The sequence below is a fragment of the Electrona antarctica genome, assembly GCF_951216825.1.
Source record: "Electrona antarctica genome assembly, chromosome: 20".
Classification (NCBI taxonomy): Eukaryota; Metazoa; Chordata; class Actinopteri; order Myctophiformes; family Myctophidae; genus Electrona; species Electrona antarctica.
The window spans coordinates 13,971,950-13,988,642 of NC_136801.1; the positions used below are offsets into that span (position 1 = coordinate 13,971,950).

Genomic DNA, 16,693 nt, shown 5'->3' on the forward strand with positions numbered 1-16,693 from the left:
CTCGTACCTAGCTGATTTGAATAGGCCGTGTGCGTGTGACTCCAAGGGCCTTTGTTCCCAAAAACTGCCTGGTGAAACTGCATTTCGTACCTCTTTCAATAAAACTTGGATACGACTTTTAAGACAAAGCGAAACTCTCCGTTTGGATTTCCTTGACACACCACACCACTGCAAACTACACAGAACCGTTATTAAATATTCTTCAGATGGTGCCGATCCCCGGTTGCTGAAGGATCCCTCGTCTTGAGCTGGGTGAGTGTAAAATTATTATTACAGCTGTTTTACGAGGGGAGCCTGGTAAATTCGATCCAGGGTCGGATCTGTGCATATAGGCCGGTGGTGAGGTGTCTCAGAGCGTGAGAATTTATCTTTTTCTTGCTAGGCAGTGGCAACGCATTCCATTTACCATTGTTTTATTTTAACTGTAAACGCCGGGCGAGCAAAAACCTCGTCCTAAACCCTGGTTTTAAATTCATTTTTTACGACAATTAAGTTGAAACTAGTTTTTGTAATGTTCCGCCGTCAAAGTGGCGGTTCATTATAAAAACACATACCTGGCCAAACGTGCAGAAGATATGGCGTAGCCATATAGAACAATACCTTTGCTTCAATTTGGGGAAGCGTGGATTCTGATATACCTTATAGGCTAAAGCGATTTCAAACGGCACACGTTTTTCGGGGAACCGGTGGGATGTGAATAGTAGCATGCGAGCAAACTACACAGTTGCCGCAGTGCTGTTCTGCCCCGCTGGGAGCTCCGGAAGGCGCGTGCGGTTTGCGAGCGTTTTTCATGACCAGGTTCTATTTGCGTGGCCGTCCTCGTATTACATGGGGTGCACATTATTTGGACGGTTTTGTGCATTCCTGAGGGCTAGCCGAAGGTGGTTAGTAGGATAATTTGGCCCTACGTTGCTGGGTGTATGGAATAGGAATCTGAGATTTTGGGTGATTGATATTAATATTTATTAATATTATTCTTCTGAGGTTGTCTGGATTACGCAAGGCCCAGTAAGACGAGCCGGCGAGCGTATTGCAAAACAGGGATTTTGTGACGTATATATATATACGATGCATAAGGTGCGCGCACTGCTGTATACTTGTGTTTTTTTTTACGTTGCTGTGTGGGGGTATGTGCCTGCATTTCTGGTGATTGTTTGGTTATGATCGCTTCCAGCACAATTTCCTCCTAGCGGTGATTTGTGGAAAAACACGGGTGTACGTTTAAAGTTTTACACCTTCGTATAAGTGGGGGTGGGGGGTCTCTGCTCGACGGGGTATGGGGTCCTTTGTTTAAGAAAAGTACAGGGGCTTTTGCTGAAACATCGCGTGGGTCTGTGTGGAAGTGCGGCTTTATTCTGGGATTAGATGAGTATTTCTCTTGTATAAGGGCTAGTCTGTTTTGAGCGGCACTACACACAGATGCGTGGGATGTGATGGCAGAGTCGTATTCCTTTGTCCCGTGGACAAGGGTCTGGACAGGTAAAGTATGGCGATGTTATTGCTACACTTTTGCCAATGATTTGTCGTCAGCGTACTGCTTTCCACGTTTGGGCGTATTGTTTTGGGGGAGTGGGTAACCTATATGAGGAGCAAGTGTTTCCAGGAATCGGATCTTTTTTCGCTTTTTAAATGTTTCTGCATTACTAAACGTGCGTCTTACATTCGATTAGGTTACGCTTTGCTTTTCATTGTGTTTATGGTTGCTCTTCCTGTGAGGCCTGAGTGGGACGTGCAGCGTGCTGATTTATTTTTGCTGTTTGTATCATTTGGGTGACGCTCATTTGGATGTGCTCATCTTGTTGTTAATATCTCTTCGTGGCCATTTTGGTTTTCCCAGTGGCATTGCGGCTCTTTGAGTACTGGCTATCAGGCTGTACTGTCTTTGTTCCCGTTCGGGAGCGTTTCTTTATTTTTTACAAGTCTCCTCATACTTCCGGTGTGTGAGCGGGTTTGTTCTGGGTTGGCTAGGGGCGTGGTTTTTGTTCTTTCTGTCAGCAACTACTGCTCCCTTGTGCCGTTCCGTGCGCGTGCGTGTGCGTGCACTCCTCTCTTTCGCTCCCGTTTTCCTGGGGAAATTATGACGTTTCCTTTGGGGTGGATCAGTTTATTTCTGATTTAATCGACGTTATTGGGGTTACGTGACCGCATGTGTTCTGGTGCTGCCATGGGTCGTTTGACTCGTTTTCCTCTGTCTTTGGCTTGACAAACTAGCCTTTTGATGCGTGTATGTGTGTGCCTGGGGCTGTGGGTGTCTGTGTATGTCTGTCCGTATGGGTGATTGAATGTTTTATGGGTGGCTTATACCTGTGGTGGTGCTTTGACACTCTTCTTATGGTGGACAGAATCCTGTCTATCTTTCCAGAATCCTGTCTATCTTTCCTATGGCTGAGGCTGCATGTTATTGATACATGGAGAAGTTTCATGTCTCAAATGGGGGGAGGTGTCGTTAGAATTTGTATTGATTTAAGGCATTGCAATATGTCTGTATACGAAATACGAGGGTTAAAGGTGGTTTTAGATTACTCTTTATGTGTGCTTTTGTGGATGTTGTCTGTCTGTGTTGAGTATTCATTGAAGGAACAAAACAGTCTAGAAGGCCTCTAGGATGTTCATTTTCTGGCTGGACCAGAGAATGAATTCTGTTGGGTTTTGATAATGTTGTTTATTCACTTGGACGGCATGTGTATGGGCACATATTTAGACGTGGTCTGGGTCTGTTTGTTTGAAAATTGTATTTTGAATACGAAAAGATGAGTAGGCTACATTTTTGTGTCATTCTTTTCTACATATTATTTTTATTCAACCCGGGTGAAAATAATTGCTAGAATGACTCTTATGATCAGACCATTTTTGAGTTGAGTGGTGCGGTCTTGAATGTGTACTGAATGGGTGTTGGGCTGTGCAACAATTTTCGCCAGCCAGGAGACATGCATAGCTCTGCACAGTAAGGATGGCTTCACCGACAAACAAAAGTTTGGTTCAGTTAGGCCAGGCAGTATAGTCTATTTTTTGATGAATTGAACAATGGTGGACCCTCTTGTAAGCTGTCCACTCACAGTTAGCGGCCTTTGGGTTGAGTTTGTGCTTGAAGGGTACTGTAATTCTGCGAACTGTTGATAAATATTTCAATCAATCAATTATCTTTAAGACTCGAACGGCTGGTTGCATTAATTGACAAGAGGCTAGCTGTGGAGTCACTAAAGATGGCCTAAGATAACAATCTGTTAAAGCTTATAATAGCTGTGAGTTCATCCTGTCATATAACAGACAGGGACCTTTTATTACTTAGGAATGCTCTCGGAATAGACCACCTGTGGTGACGTGTTGACTGAGGCAACGGAGGGTCAACACACATACACACACAAGATGGGACAGAGTACAGTGGACTGATTCCGTGTCCTTCTACCTTGTCCCATGGGTGAAGTTATACGTGTGTGTGTGAAGTGGTTATGTTTGAAGAGTTGGAAAATAGTACTACTGAACCGTGGTAGTGATTTAAATCAACTCTGTGAGAGTCCTGCGTGATGAGTATGTATGACTGTACTCTATGTGTGTAGTGCGTGCCTGTGCGTGGGTGCGTGATGGATGCGTGTGTCAGTTGGTTTGTTCTGCTGACTATGGTTGTACTGAGCGTGATGTTATGGATGGCGTAGCACTGTTTTCTGTGATGATCAGATTTTTGTCATGAGCCATGTTGGTCATGGCTCAGGGGGAAGTGATAGGTTAATACATTTATGAACAAACTAGATAAATAAACGAAATTAATAGGAGGTTAACAAGTAAACTGGATGCATGAACTAGATTAGATAAGGGAACTATAATATGGCTATTCATGCACGTTAGAGTGTATAAATGTATAAGAGTGAAATTATATTTGAGAAATTATTTAAAGATCAGTGACTGTTTAAAGGTGGATTGACTTTTTTCTTAAATGAATAATATAGATATTACAGTAGGGAGGTTCATTTAAATTTTGACGGAGACAACAGCTCAGTCTATTTTTGTTGTCTTGTGCTCAAAAACTCAGAGATTGGGGACAATTAAGGTTTAAAAATGTGGGTTTAATTTGGGGGTCCAAATAAAATTTAGAGGGTAAATGACAAATACATCTCAAATTGGAAATGGTTACATTTAGGTAAAAGTTAGGTATAGGTTAATTAGGGATTGTTAAAAATACAGTTCTTATTAGTAAAATGTATATATAGTTCTGCATGAGTAATTTGATTCTGGGACAAAAACAGTTGCGTAGGGTGAGATAAATCTCCATTTACTCGGTATGGGGTTGGTTGTATGCAAATGAGTGTGGGTGATGGGGTAACTATTCCCCTGCGTGTGTGTGTGTGTGTGTGATATCACGATAATGGATTGGGAATAATGTATGTGTGAGTGAAGAGTGATAGTTAAATGAGCGAATACATACAGAGCTACGTGTGAGGAATTGCAATGACAATTTTAGCATGCTCTGACGGAAAGAGGGGGAGAGAGCTAAAATCCCTTCCACCCTCAATAAATAACTTGTTTAGTTTCAGAAGGAGGGGGGATCGCTAACGCCCTGAATCAACACTATGTTTCAGGTGAAGAGAGCTTTAGGGCTATCTCCTCTCCTTTGTTTTAAAAAGACCCACTGTGAGCTGTGAGCAAATTTATTGGGGGGCTATTTACAGTAAACAGATGGCTACCCCTGTTCAAAGATCTTTACTATAGTTAGGTTTATTACATCCTTTCTGTAGTAAGATGACATTCAGCATACCAGCTGACAAATATTTTGTATATGTTTTGACCACTAAATGGCATATTGTTACAATGTTTCCTTCATCTCTTTCTGAGAGATCTTTCATGTCACCTTACTGTGACATGTGGTTGAAATTTCGTTTGAGGGTTACTGTGAGGGGGTTGAGGGGCAATGTATTTCATGTGTAGGATGTACCAGTCATTTCCACAACATAGTGGGTTCTTTGTCCTTATGTTGACAAACGTCAATCTGTAATCCGTTCGTGGGCACGTCTTGTGCAAATATACAATAGTAACAACGGAGTGAGTCAGGTTATATTATCTTTGGGCCTTGTGGTTGTTCTCTTCTGTTACGGATGATTTCGGAATCAGGGGATATGACTACAACTCCCTTTAGCTCAAATGTTTGCAGGATACAGATACACATGTCTATTGAATCTGTTATTAATTATAAATACCATTTCTGTGGCTGTACTCGACAGTTTACATTTTTATAAAGTTAATCTGTCGCTAGGATGGATTGATCGTAGGTTAATTGTTTCCTTTTTCAGGTGATTAAGTAGTAACATTTTCAGTTTTTATTTCTTTCAGTTGCATGCGTGGTGGACAATACATGGGTGAGTATTGGAACGGCCTTCTCTTTGACAAAGTTTTTGTCTTAATTTTGAACAACTGGTAGGAATATTCCCAGGTGTTTGGTGTGTATACTTGAATTTATAGTGTACATTTTTTAGGAGGCCGGTCAATACTCTATTCATGATATAGCCTACCACGTTTTTTGTAACACATTTTTGGCCCGTAATTATAGTTAGTTTTTTAAAACCCCTTCTCACGATTTTCTTTTTAGAAGTAAAACCATTTGGTAGTCCATTTGGATATACGTGAGTTTTAGTGTAGGGAGTTAGCCCCATCTTTTGTTTTCGAGTTCTATTAACCTGCATGGGTGATGGTGCATGACTGTTACATAACTAGACGTTGTTCTGCCAGTTTCAACTCACAGGGTAGCCTTGTCTTGAAACATTCAGTGTGTGACATGTTCTAACAATTTGTTTGGTTTGTATTGTTTATTGTAGACTTAGTTTAAGTTTAAAGGGGGGCTATTGTGGGTACTAATACACAGTAGGATTTTTGGGAAGTCACTGCATTTGTGATTTTCCGGTTAATGACACCCTTTTCACTACACTATGTTATAGGAGGATATTTGAGTTTTATAATAGGTTAATTTGGTTTCTGTCTCTGACCACCTAAATTTCGTTGCTTTTGTTTCCGCCTGTGGATGCATATTTTTGTATCTATTCGTGTGAATTGTATATAGCTATACAGTTCACGGTGTACATGCTTCCTGTGATAACCGCGTTAATAACTGGTTTTCAGGTTGACCATTGTGAATCGGTGTGTTTCCTTTAGGGTTTTGACAACTAATATATGGGGTAATTTTGCATCACAGGGGGATTATTTTTGGACAATTGTGGGTGCTTATAGTAGCGATAGAAGTGACTATAATTGTAATTCAATATTCTCTGACCTTAAGGTGTGCCCATATACCGCTCCAGTATGAGTGGGTCACATACACACGCATGCTCCTCCCCACCAAATGGACTGATGGCTGAATTAACTTCAATTTTGGTTGAATGGGACTCTAAATGGGACTTATGGGGCCCTTCTGGCCCATGGCCACAGGATAGCGTATTTTCTCCAGTTGTCATCAATGCCTTGAACGTACGAATACAGGACTATAGACTGGTCCTGGAGCATAGGGTTAGGGCAGAACGAAGGTTGATGGATCTCTTTCTCCAAAGAGGACAGGAAATGTGTGAGGCTTATGCCCAATGTCATGTTGATGGGTCACCAGTACAGAACACCCTGTCCACATCCGTTGATGGGTCACCGGTACAGGACACCCTGTCCACATCCGTTGATGGGTCCCCAGTACAGGACACTCTGTCCACATCCGTTCGCTCTCCTGATGAAGGAGCCTGCGTTTTTGATGCACGTGACTTAGATTTTTCTAGCCCCGATCCGGATGACGCATCAACGATCGCGGTGCCACGACGACCGGACGGCGGAAGTGGTGGATTGATGCTGGGAGGGGGTCCTGAAGCCACGGACGTGTGGATGGTAAAGCGACGGAATCGTAAGGATGTTCGCCCTTCGGATGTTTTCTCTCCTTCTGATGTTGTTTTCTCTCCTTTGGATGCTACAGAACCTCCGCTGACATTTGTCTCCCAGCAGCGTGAGGAGGAGGAGGCGATAAGGCAGTTGCATAAGAGACAGTTACAATGTTTTCAACAGGAATTAGCCGTGTTTCTTCTGAGAGAGAAAATTGAACAAGGCCTGCCTGAGGGTGTGCAGACCGCCTTGAAGACTGCGGCCCGTGCAGTGGACTCAGCCCCGCTGCCTCAGAACGGTCCACCAGTCGTTCAGGCACCTCTCAGGGTGGCGGGGCCACATGACGTTCCATTGCTCGACAACCATTCTGTTCTTCCTAGAGACGTCCAGCCTCGTCAGCGTTTTCGCCGTGGTCCCAAGCCGCGATACCAAGGCTGCTTCAGATGTGGTAGTTTGTCACATATGGAGCGGTATTGTGTACAGTTGCCGCCCGGCTCCTGGCAGGGACAGCCGTCGTGGGGAGCGTCATTTGGGTGGCGTGGGATGAGGGCGCCCGTCCAGCCGTTGCGCACCTGTCGTGGTTGGCCTGTGCCACCACCTGACCCTCAGTAAGAGTTCCTGCGGCTCAAGTATACCGGGCGGAGATCTGTGGACTACAACTATGACGGCTGAGGTAACGTGTGTCAGTCATTGATCGTCTATTTTTGTTTGACATTTCTGGGAAAGCTGCTGATTTTTTCTTTTGGACATTAACATTAGGGCAAGTGTTATTTTTACCGCTTGTACAAGAAAGGGGGACCCGTCCCCTTCCCTTTCATGGTGAGGTGATAAACTGGTGACTAAAAAAAAAAAAAAAAAAAAAAAGAGCTCACTTTCTATTATCTTTGTGGTTGGAGATTACATCCCTTTGTGTTCTTAAATTTTACTTTGTTATAGGTGCTAAGTAGTTGTGATTTTTGGTGGGCGATGATGACGGTCTGTGATTCAAAGTGGGTGGTTTGTTCGGTCATGAGGGGTGGCATGTGCGTGTTGGTTATTTTCTCTGTATTTTCCTGGGGATGTTGAATTCCCAGGAAAAAGGGGGGAGTTGTATTATTTTATACAATATACACTTTATATTATAGAGGTCAAGTCTCTTGCATTTAACATAGTCTAAATGTAATCTCTCTCTCAAAAACCATGGTTAATACACACTTTGCCATGCCAGAACAAGAGAGATTAATACAAAACAGTGGGATTAATGTCAGAGAAAGTCACACTAAATTGTTTTAGGGTTGTCAAAATAACAAAGGGAACATGCTATGATTTGCAATTGAGTTGTTGGTGCTTTGAGGGGAATTAAATTACATTGGAGGTATATAAATGAAAGTCAAAACAAGGACTAATATGTTATAACACACTTTCTTGATTTTTGCATAGAGGACTAATATTCTAACCGCATGATTTGAGAGGGACTTCTAACTTTCTTTGGAGGAAGGCTGCATGTCACCCTTTAATAGGTGGTAATAGGTGGACATGGGAGAGGGTTCCATTCTGGTCATCTACACCGGAGTGATTTCCCGCTCCAGGGGCGTGTCAAAAACTGACATCTGACAGCACCAAAAAGGGGGAGTGGCAACCCGACAGCATCCAGGGGGGTGTGTCAACCGGCAGCTGCCATCACAACAGAATGCTTCTCGCCTAGCCTCTATCATCAGATCAACACAGCAGGTGACCTTCATGGCCACTGAGATAGCCGGAGAGGTGTCAACCCGACCACTATTCTGCAGCCGAGACTACAAGGATCTCCTATGTTCACACTGGAGAAAGGAGTGTTGTCCTCCTGCTGCTATGGAGAAGGGAGCGTTTTGATGCTTCTGCTGTCATGATTGACATGGCTAAAGCAATAAGCTGTCATTCAGAATCAGAGCCTTGTGATGCTCAAAGGAGATTCTGTTGTCTTCTGCCTACTACAGTCCACTTTTGCCCCCGCCCCAAACCTAAGAGATCTACGTCCCCTCATCAGTCAATGCAAACTATGCCGAGTCCTGAGAATCAAGGAGGATTTTCCAAGCGTTGTTATTCTATAGGCGAAAAAATAATTGTGGGATATTTCCTACCGCGCGTTGGACGTCCGATTGAACAGTTTGTGACATGGGAAAAAAAAAAAGAATCGTTGTTTTTGATTAATGTTGAAAGATGTTATGTTTTCATGTTTGTGTTTGTTGTTTTCTGTGCTGATACAGCTCAAGTAGATTTAACAAGGTACTGGTCTAGTACTGTTGTTAGAGATGTTTATTTTCGTTGTCTTTTTTCATGTTTTAAGTGTTAACTTTTCATTTACAGGGATCTGAATTTAATCAGTATAGGAATTTGATTTAGTCTAAATAGGATTTCAGTTAAAGAAGGAGTTTAATTTCTGTTTTCAGTTTCAGGTCTGTCCTACAACAGAACAAGCCCTATGTTTGTTCTGTTCTAATTTGATACAATTCAGGTAGTTAACAAAATGCTCCTGTATCTAGGGGGGCCTACATTGGGACGTGTCACGTCAAACTATGGTTTAATGATTAATTTTGCATTTTGGAAAAAAGAAAGAAAAAAAAAAAAAGATTTATTTTTGGAAAAATTAATTTGGCAGGTTATGAATTCTGATCCTTTAATTGTATTGCAACAGGCGTAAAAGCCTGTTGAGGGAGGAATATGATGGATATATTATAGACATGGACACATATATATCAATCAGTTGATATATTATAAAACAGCCAGGTGCATAGACTGCTCACAAGAGGAGAGCGTAAGTTGGGACAGCTGTTTTTCTATACAATGCAATCTGTGGCAACTGGCTCACGGTAAGATCCTTTGAGATTACGCTTAGTTATTTACAACTAGGCTTGAAGAAACAGAGGGGGTAATTAAACCCCACAGGGGTCTGCGTGAACTCCTTACCCTAGATGCATCCATGGGATAACAGCTGCATGGCATATTTTAGGTCAAACTCTGCTCTGCTCTATCTGTCTGCCCTGTCTGTCATGAATGCAACGTATCTTTGTCAAATATGCATCTAGAGTCAAGAATACAGTCTAACTATTTCATTGCAGGTGTTAAATAATGTTCTGTATATTTTATATGGTACATTCATTTTTATTGGTATAGTTTCATCTGTTGCTAAGTTCTCATAGGAAAACCTTGCATGATAGTCCTGGCTCACTGATTGGCCAGTAAGTAAGGACAATTCTGAGTCCCACCCTCATGAGAGAGGGGGGGAGTTTTAAACTTGCATTAGTATATAGACTACCTGTTTCCGTTCCGATGGTGTGCTCACTCGTACCTAGCTGATTTGAATAGGCCGTGTGCGTGTGACTCCAAGGGCCTTTGTTCCCAAAAACTGCCTGGTGAAACTGCATTTCGTACCTCTTTCAATAAAACTTGGATACGACTTTTAAGACAAAGCGAAACTCTCCGTTTGGATTTCCTTGACACACCACACCACTGCAAACTACACAGAACCGTTATTAAATATTCTTCAAGGACAACTGTTTTGAATTGCTATTATTGTTCAAACACAACAGAAACCAAGGATTATATATTTCAAGGGCGAGAGATCACAATACAAATCCTAATCATTCTTCCTCCACACTGGGAGAAAAACAGCATCTGAAAGTTTGATGGGGCATTTTTTACACGTGAATGCAGTTAGAACTTTTCCATTGCATCTTATGAGAGGTGTTGTTCTTCTGCAGCCCTTATGCGCGCGCATGCTGTTTCTTATCAGTGTGACGTCGTCTGATAAGGTGTCTATGGGCATGGGCAACGCAACGAACGGGAAATGCAGGTTTTCAAATAATAATAATACTATCTGGGATTTATATAGTGCTTTTCTACTTTTTTGCTACTCAAAGACACTTTACATGTGTGGGGGCCAGAGGAGAGGACAAAAGAAAATAATAACTTTATTAGGAAAACAGATAAAGAAGTATAAAATATAAGAATTAAAAACAATAAAGCACTAAAAGTAACGTGATGAAATCAAAGTCAACTAACCTGACTGACTAGCCATGCACAGTCAAAGTGCAAGTCCATGTTACTTCATTTCATCATTTTGCCCGTTTATTCAGTGCCACTTAATGGTTGACTTGACCGACAAGCAGTGTGCTTTTGCTTTGTGTTGGATGAATGGCCTTTTTTTCCTCCCCACTGGCTGTCTGGATAATATGTTGCTATTATGTTCAATGAATAGCATAATAGCCCCTAATTACTCATATCCATATGAATAGCCTGGCTTCGGAAATACCCACCACCACCAAGAAGAAAATGAGCAACCCCCTCTCTACCCATCCCCCGCCAAAAGACAGGAACGCTTATGAAACCAAGAGCTGCTTGGATAGCCACAGTAATTTGAAATGAAAGGTTCTCGATAATGTTTTAAGGCTTATTATCTTCCCACTGAGACACAATAAGGGGGTCAAAAAACATCAGAGTCCTCGAGTGAGGCCTACTCCCCAGGTGTTGGGGTTGGCCCAGAGAATCATTGCATCAATGTAATGTAGAGTAGGCCTACAGCAGACCTGAACCAGCCCAGCTGTATGAATGTCGTGCATGGCCAGTCATCCATTGGTAATGAATACTTGTTTCCCCCCACTAGCAATACAACCACTGCCGTCACTAATCGTAGCCAGTGGTGGAAAGTATATTTTTAAGTACTGTACTTAATTACAAATTTTAGGTATTTTTTTTTTTACTTCTACTCCTCTACATCTCAGAGGCAAATATTGTACTTTTACTCCACAGTAAAAGTCCGGAATTTTACTTCCACCACTGTCTATTGTTGGTATAATAATGAATAATGTATTATGTGTCCTCTCACAGCCCCAACACACCAACGTGTGCTTCTGGTACCTGCCACCGGGGGTGCGCTATCTGGAGGACAAAGAGGAGAAGAGGGAGCGTTTGCATAAGGTGAGACATGACACACACGCACAAGCGGTGATATGGAAGAACTTAAGATAAGGTGATGGAAGAATGGCAGCAAAGATGAGTTTGTTTGATTGATTGATTGATTGAATTATTGATTGATTGATTGATTGAATGATTGATTGATTGATTGATTGATTGATTTATTAACAGTTTGCAGAATTACAGTACATTTCAAGTACAACTCAATACAAAAGACTGGATGACACCAGCATTACACTTGTTTACAATAGGGCCCACCATTTCCGAGAAGTAATAATAACACGGTTAAAATTGGGACACTAAACAAAACTTTGAAGTTGATGGGCAAACAACACCCTACAGATCTATGTGAACACTGCCAGGAGGAGGAGTCGGTGGAGCATGACATTATGGAAGGTAGCAGGTATTCAAGAGAAAGAGAGAGTATATGGTGGGAGAGGCTAGCTGAGGGAGGTGGGAGTTGAAGAGATCACTTTTAAAAATAATTAGTGCAGCAGAGGATAATACGGGGAGAGGCACTGCAGTGTTTAGAATTATTAAATGGGATAGACTGTAGTCTCTGTCGGGTGGAAGCCTCAATCTCATATAGGCCTACCTATAGAATATCTCACGTTTGCTGTGAAAATCAACACTATAAACGACCCCGAGAAGGTTGTCATTGGGGCAGTCCTTCAGAGGTGCCTGCGGCAGTGGGACGCTCAGGCTACTAATCGACAATTAATACAAACAGATGGTGCTGCCGGCGAGCCATACAAAGAACTCTCTCCATGTCGCTTTTGGTTTCTTTTTCTCTTTCTTTCTCTATCTCTCTCTCTCTCTCTCTCTCTCTACCTAAGAGAGAGAGAGAGAGAGAGAGAGAGAGAGAGAACGTATCAATCAATACTGCAATGTAGAATTACTTTGTTACAAGTGAAAGTCCATAATTCGAAATGTACTTGAGTAAAAGTAGGCATAAAATGTTACTTAAACCAAAAGTAGAAAGTACTCACTATGCAGAATGTCCCATTTCAAATGTTTTCAAATGTATAAAAATGTACAAGCTCACAATGCGTTGCATCGCGACACATTGTGATCTTGTAGATCGGTGCTTAATGTATGTTTTGTAATAATAATCAAAGTAACTGCTGTAGTAGTTTTCAAATAAATGTAGGGGAGTAAAAGTAGCCTACAATATTTGTGAAGTAGTGGGGTAGAAAGGAAAAGTATTGGAAATACTTAAGTAAAATACAAATACCTCAATATTGTACTTAAGTACAGTACTTAAGTAAATATACTTAGTTACTTTCCACCACTGCTTCGCTCTCCACGAAAGCAAACATAAATCACGTTGACCTCTGTCATATTGCATGCACGATGATCTGATTGAGAGGTTCCTTTGTTGTTTCCCCCAAAATATCTAGTTAAAACGCTGGACACGCTTCACTAGACTAAATGTTTAGCCAGCTTGCTCTTTTTACACACACACACGCACACACACACACACACACACGCAAACGCACATCCACACACACACACACACACACACACACACACACACACACACACACACACACACACACACACACACACACACATGTAAGTAGGCACGCAGGCGCACATGCCGCACAGGCACACGCGTGCACGCACACTGTGACATTGACAGTCACAGTGATGTAACGCTTCCCATTTAGCACAATTAAGAGCCCAGATAGGAAGGCCCACATGCAACACTACTCAATTTCCTCTCGTGTTGCTTTGGTGTCTACTTTTAAAAGCTAATTGGGGGGAGGAGGGGGGGGGGGGGGGGGAAATAGAACATTGACAGTGGATTTATTTGAGGGGGGAAATTCACAGCTGCTGATTTATTGTTATTTTAGCTCAAATGGTATCCTTGCCAACTGCAACGGGACACCTGCAACAGATTTCAGAGGAATGGGTGTAATTATGATGTGATGAGAACTATGTACAACCGGCTTACAGTGGTGTAAAGTAACTAAGTACATTTACTCAATACTGTACTTTTTGTGGGCTTTTGTTTCTCTTCACCTTTATGTTTTACCAGGAATAGTCCCGTTTTTTTGCAAGGGAGTCCTGGCCAAAAGAGACCACGAGTTGCGTTTTTACTAGTCTTTCAAGACCCACAGAATAGTTTGTTTTATGACGATGTAATCACTAAATATCTCAAGAGAATGAAGAGAGTCTCCATTCCCCACTTTCATCGGGGGCGAAAAGGGTGTCCCCACGATGTTCCGGTAGTTATTTATAGCCTTTTTTCCACTACAAATCTGGGAACAGAAAGCAGAGATTTATTTTTATTTTGTATTTTTTAAATAAATCCTATAATATCACATTGACTGCTGACATATACATTTTTGTACGTTTTTTTAATAGCCATCTATTGTCTGCTGCTGATGTATAGGCCTTAAGGATATGAAACCGTTTAGCTAAAAATCTACTTTTAGCCCTGAGCCGGTTGCTAGGCAATGCCTTGCTCACCCCCGCCCGCACGAAACATGTGCGCACATCCATAAAGTACCATTATAATTATAATTATAATTCTCTTGCTGTTTTCTCGGAAACTACGTCGCTGTCCGTGTTGTTGATCAGACATCCGAGGTTCGGATCTGATTTCAGATTTTTCATGGCATCGCGTTTAAAATATTAAAGGACCACTTCACCACTTTTCAACATCTCTTCATATAATTGGTCCTCACTACTGTTCATGATAAAACACCACCATTATTTTCTACTCGGTCTGTGTCTCATAGGAGGGCTGTGGGCAGTTCAGAAACCCGTCCATATCATCATTAGGCAGATTTTTTTGCGTAGTAATCTTCCCAAATCTGCAACCTAACTACCACCAGTGGCCACACAGTGGCAGTTAACTTCTCCATACTTCTACTCCACTACATCTCAGATGCACAATTTTTACTCCACAGTTATTTGAAAACTTTTGTTACTAGTTTATCTAATCTCATTCCGCTCAGAAGATCGGCTATGGGATTTCACAGCAGCGTTCGGTGGCTTCTTCCCCTTACGAAACATCAGAAGAGAAACCATGTAACTAAATAGCCGATCTGCAAGCACACACCACGTCCCACGTTGTGAGCTCATAGATCTCCTATTTTCCAAAGATTTTAATACATTTTGAAAACTTGACATGGGACATTTCTGCACAATGAGTACACTTTTGGTACTTTAAGAATATTTACTTTTACTCAAGTACATTTTGAATATGGGACTTCTACTTGTAACAGGGTATATCTACCTTGCCGTAGATATACTATATGGTACTTTTACTTAAGAAAAACATGTGAGTACTGAGGACTTCTTCCATTACTGGCCACACACTTCACTAGCCAGTGCATCCCCTCATCATCTGTCATTAATTTCAAATAAAAAGTCCTCCAGCTAAACGTACTGTATAGTATACTAGGGCCCGTGCGGGCAGCACCTCCCTCAGGGGCACCTCACAAGCCTCAAGGCCACTTCTGTTGAGGCGCCTGCCCTGCCTTGTTTTCAACCCCAACACTTTTATTATTGAGTCCAAATGGTCTGCGGCTCCGCATTCCTCCAGCATCAACATCCGTCAACATAAAAGGCTGCCCTGGCATCTGCCCAACCAATCACGTTGCAGGAAAACAGACAGACTGACTGACTGACTGACTGACTGACTGACTGACTGACTGACTGACTGACTGGGGTTTGTGTGTGTGCATTCACATTATTTTGCTTTCAATTATTAAAAACGAACAAACTGCTGTTGTCAAGAATACAGGAACGCTCGCCCCAAAACACAATCGCCGCGGGTCAAATCCGGCGACCTCTGAACTGTCGCCACCAGGTATTCCTCAACCTAACCGTATTCCTAAATGTAACGTCAGTAAAAACCCAAACCTATAACCTGATTCCTAAATGCAACCTCAGTAAAACTATGCCTAAACCTAACTTTATTCCTCAACTTTACCTCAGTAAAACTATACCTAAAACTAACCTTATTCCTAAACGTAACCTCAGTAAAGCGAGTGTGTTTTGGGACGAGCGTTACCGCTGCCAGCAGTGAAACAATGAATTGCCAATTGTCATCATGGAGTAAATGTTAATGCGTCAATGTTTGTGTCACTGTCGGTCAGGTGGCTCCGGTCATCAAGGCCAGGATGATGGAATACGGCACCACCATGGTAAGCTACCAGCCCCAAGGGGACAAGGTGAACTTCTTCCGCATGGTCATCTCCAACCCCGCCGCCACCTACGAGGACATCGACTTCCTCATCGAGGAGATCGAACGGCTCAGCCAGGATCTATAAAAAGACTCATCATCATCTCACCAAAACCATCCCGTCCATGTTTTTTCCACCCCTAGACGGATGACATGTTTGTCGTGAATGTACCGGTAATATATTTCCTTTTTTTTTTTTTTTTTTTTTTACTTTTCCTTAACTGAACAGTATATTTGAGGGAAACAATATATATAAGTAGAACATATATTACGTATTGTTAGCTTTTGCTGTGGGGCGGATCAACGTCTTGGGTCCGACTCCGAAGCTCTGTGAAAATGCTTCTGTCTGCCTTTCCTCGTGTAGAAGTATTAGTGTAATCGATGTAACTTTATATGTATTTTTGTGCAATAATAGGTCGTTGAGGAAGAGATTATTTTTCAGCCATTATTCTCATCTGCCAGGTAATGTTGTTAAGTGCCAAAATGTGGTTGTTGTGCTCCTCTGTAACCGACATTCAGAATAACCTCCACAGCTACGTATATACTTCAAGAAAACGGTTGTATGTGTGAATCTCCGTTCGCATGAATGATCTGACTGATCACACGTTAAGGGAGTAATTCACCCCCCCCCCCCCGTCCCCCGTCCCCCCAAATCCCCCCGTCCCCCCAAAAACACAAAAATCAATTACACACCCCATGAAGCCATGACTTCAGGGAGATTCT

At 42.2% G+C, this 16,693-nt stretch overlaps 1 protein-coding gene across 1 annotated transcript in view; it reads left to right on the forward strand.

The window, feature by feature from the left end:
* Nucleotides 1-16,168, forward strand: part of gad2 (glutamate decarboxylase 2) — a gene marked incomplete at its 5' end in the record, with an annotated part of 35,816 nt that extends 19,648 nt beyond the window's left edge. Inside the window, 2 exons of the mRNA XM_079489424.1 lie at nucleotides 11,686-11,775; nucleotides 15,885-16,168. Of these exons, the coding sequence (XP_079345550.1) occupies nucleotides 11,686-11,775; nucleotides 15,885-16,058 (264 nt within the window). The 3' untranslated portion in view covers nucleotides 16,059-16,168. The remainder of the gene's footprint in view (nucleotides 1-11,685; nucleotides 11,776-15,884) is intronic.
* Nucleotides 16,169-16,693: the final 525 nt, after the last annotated feature.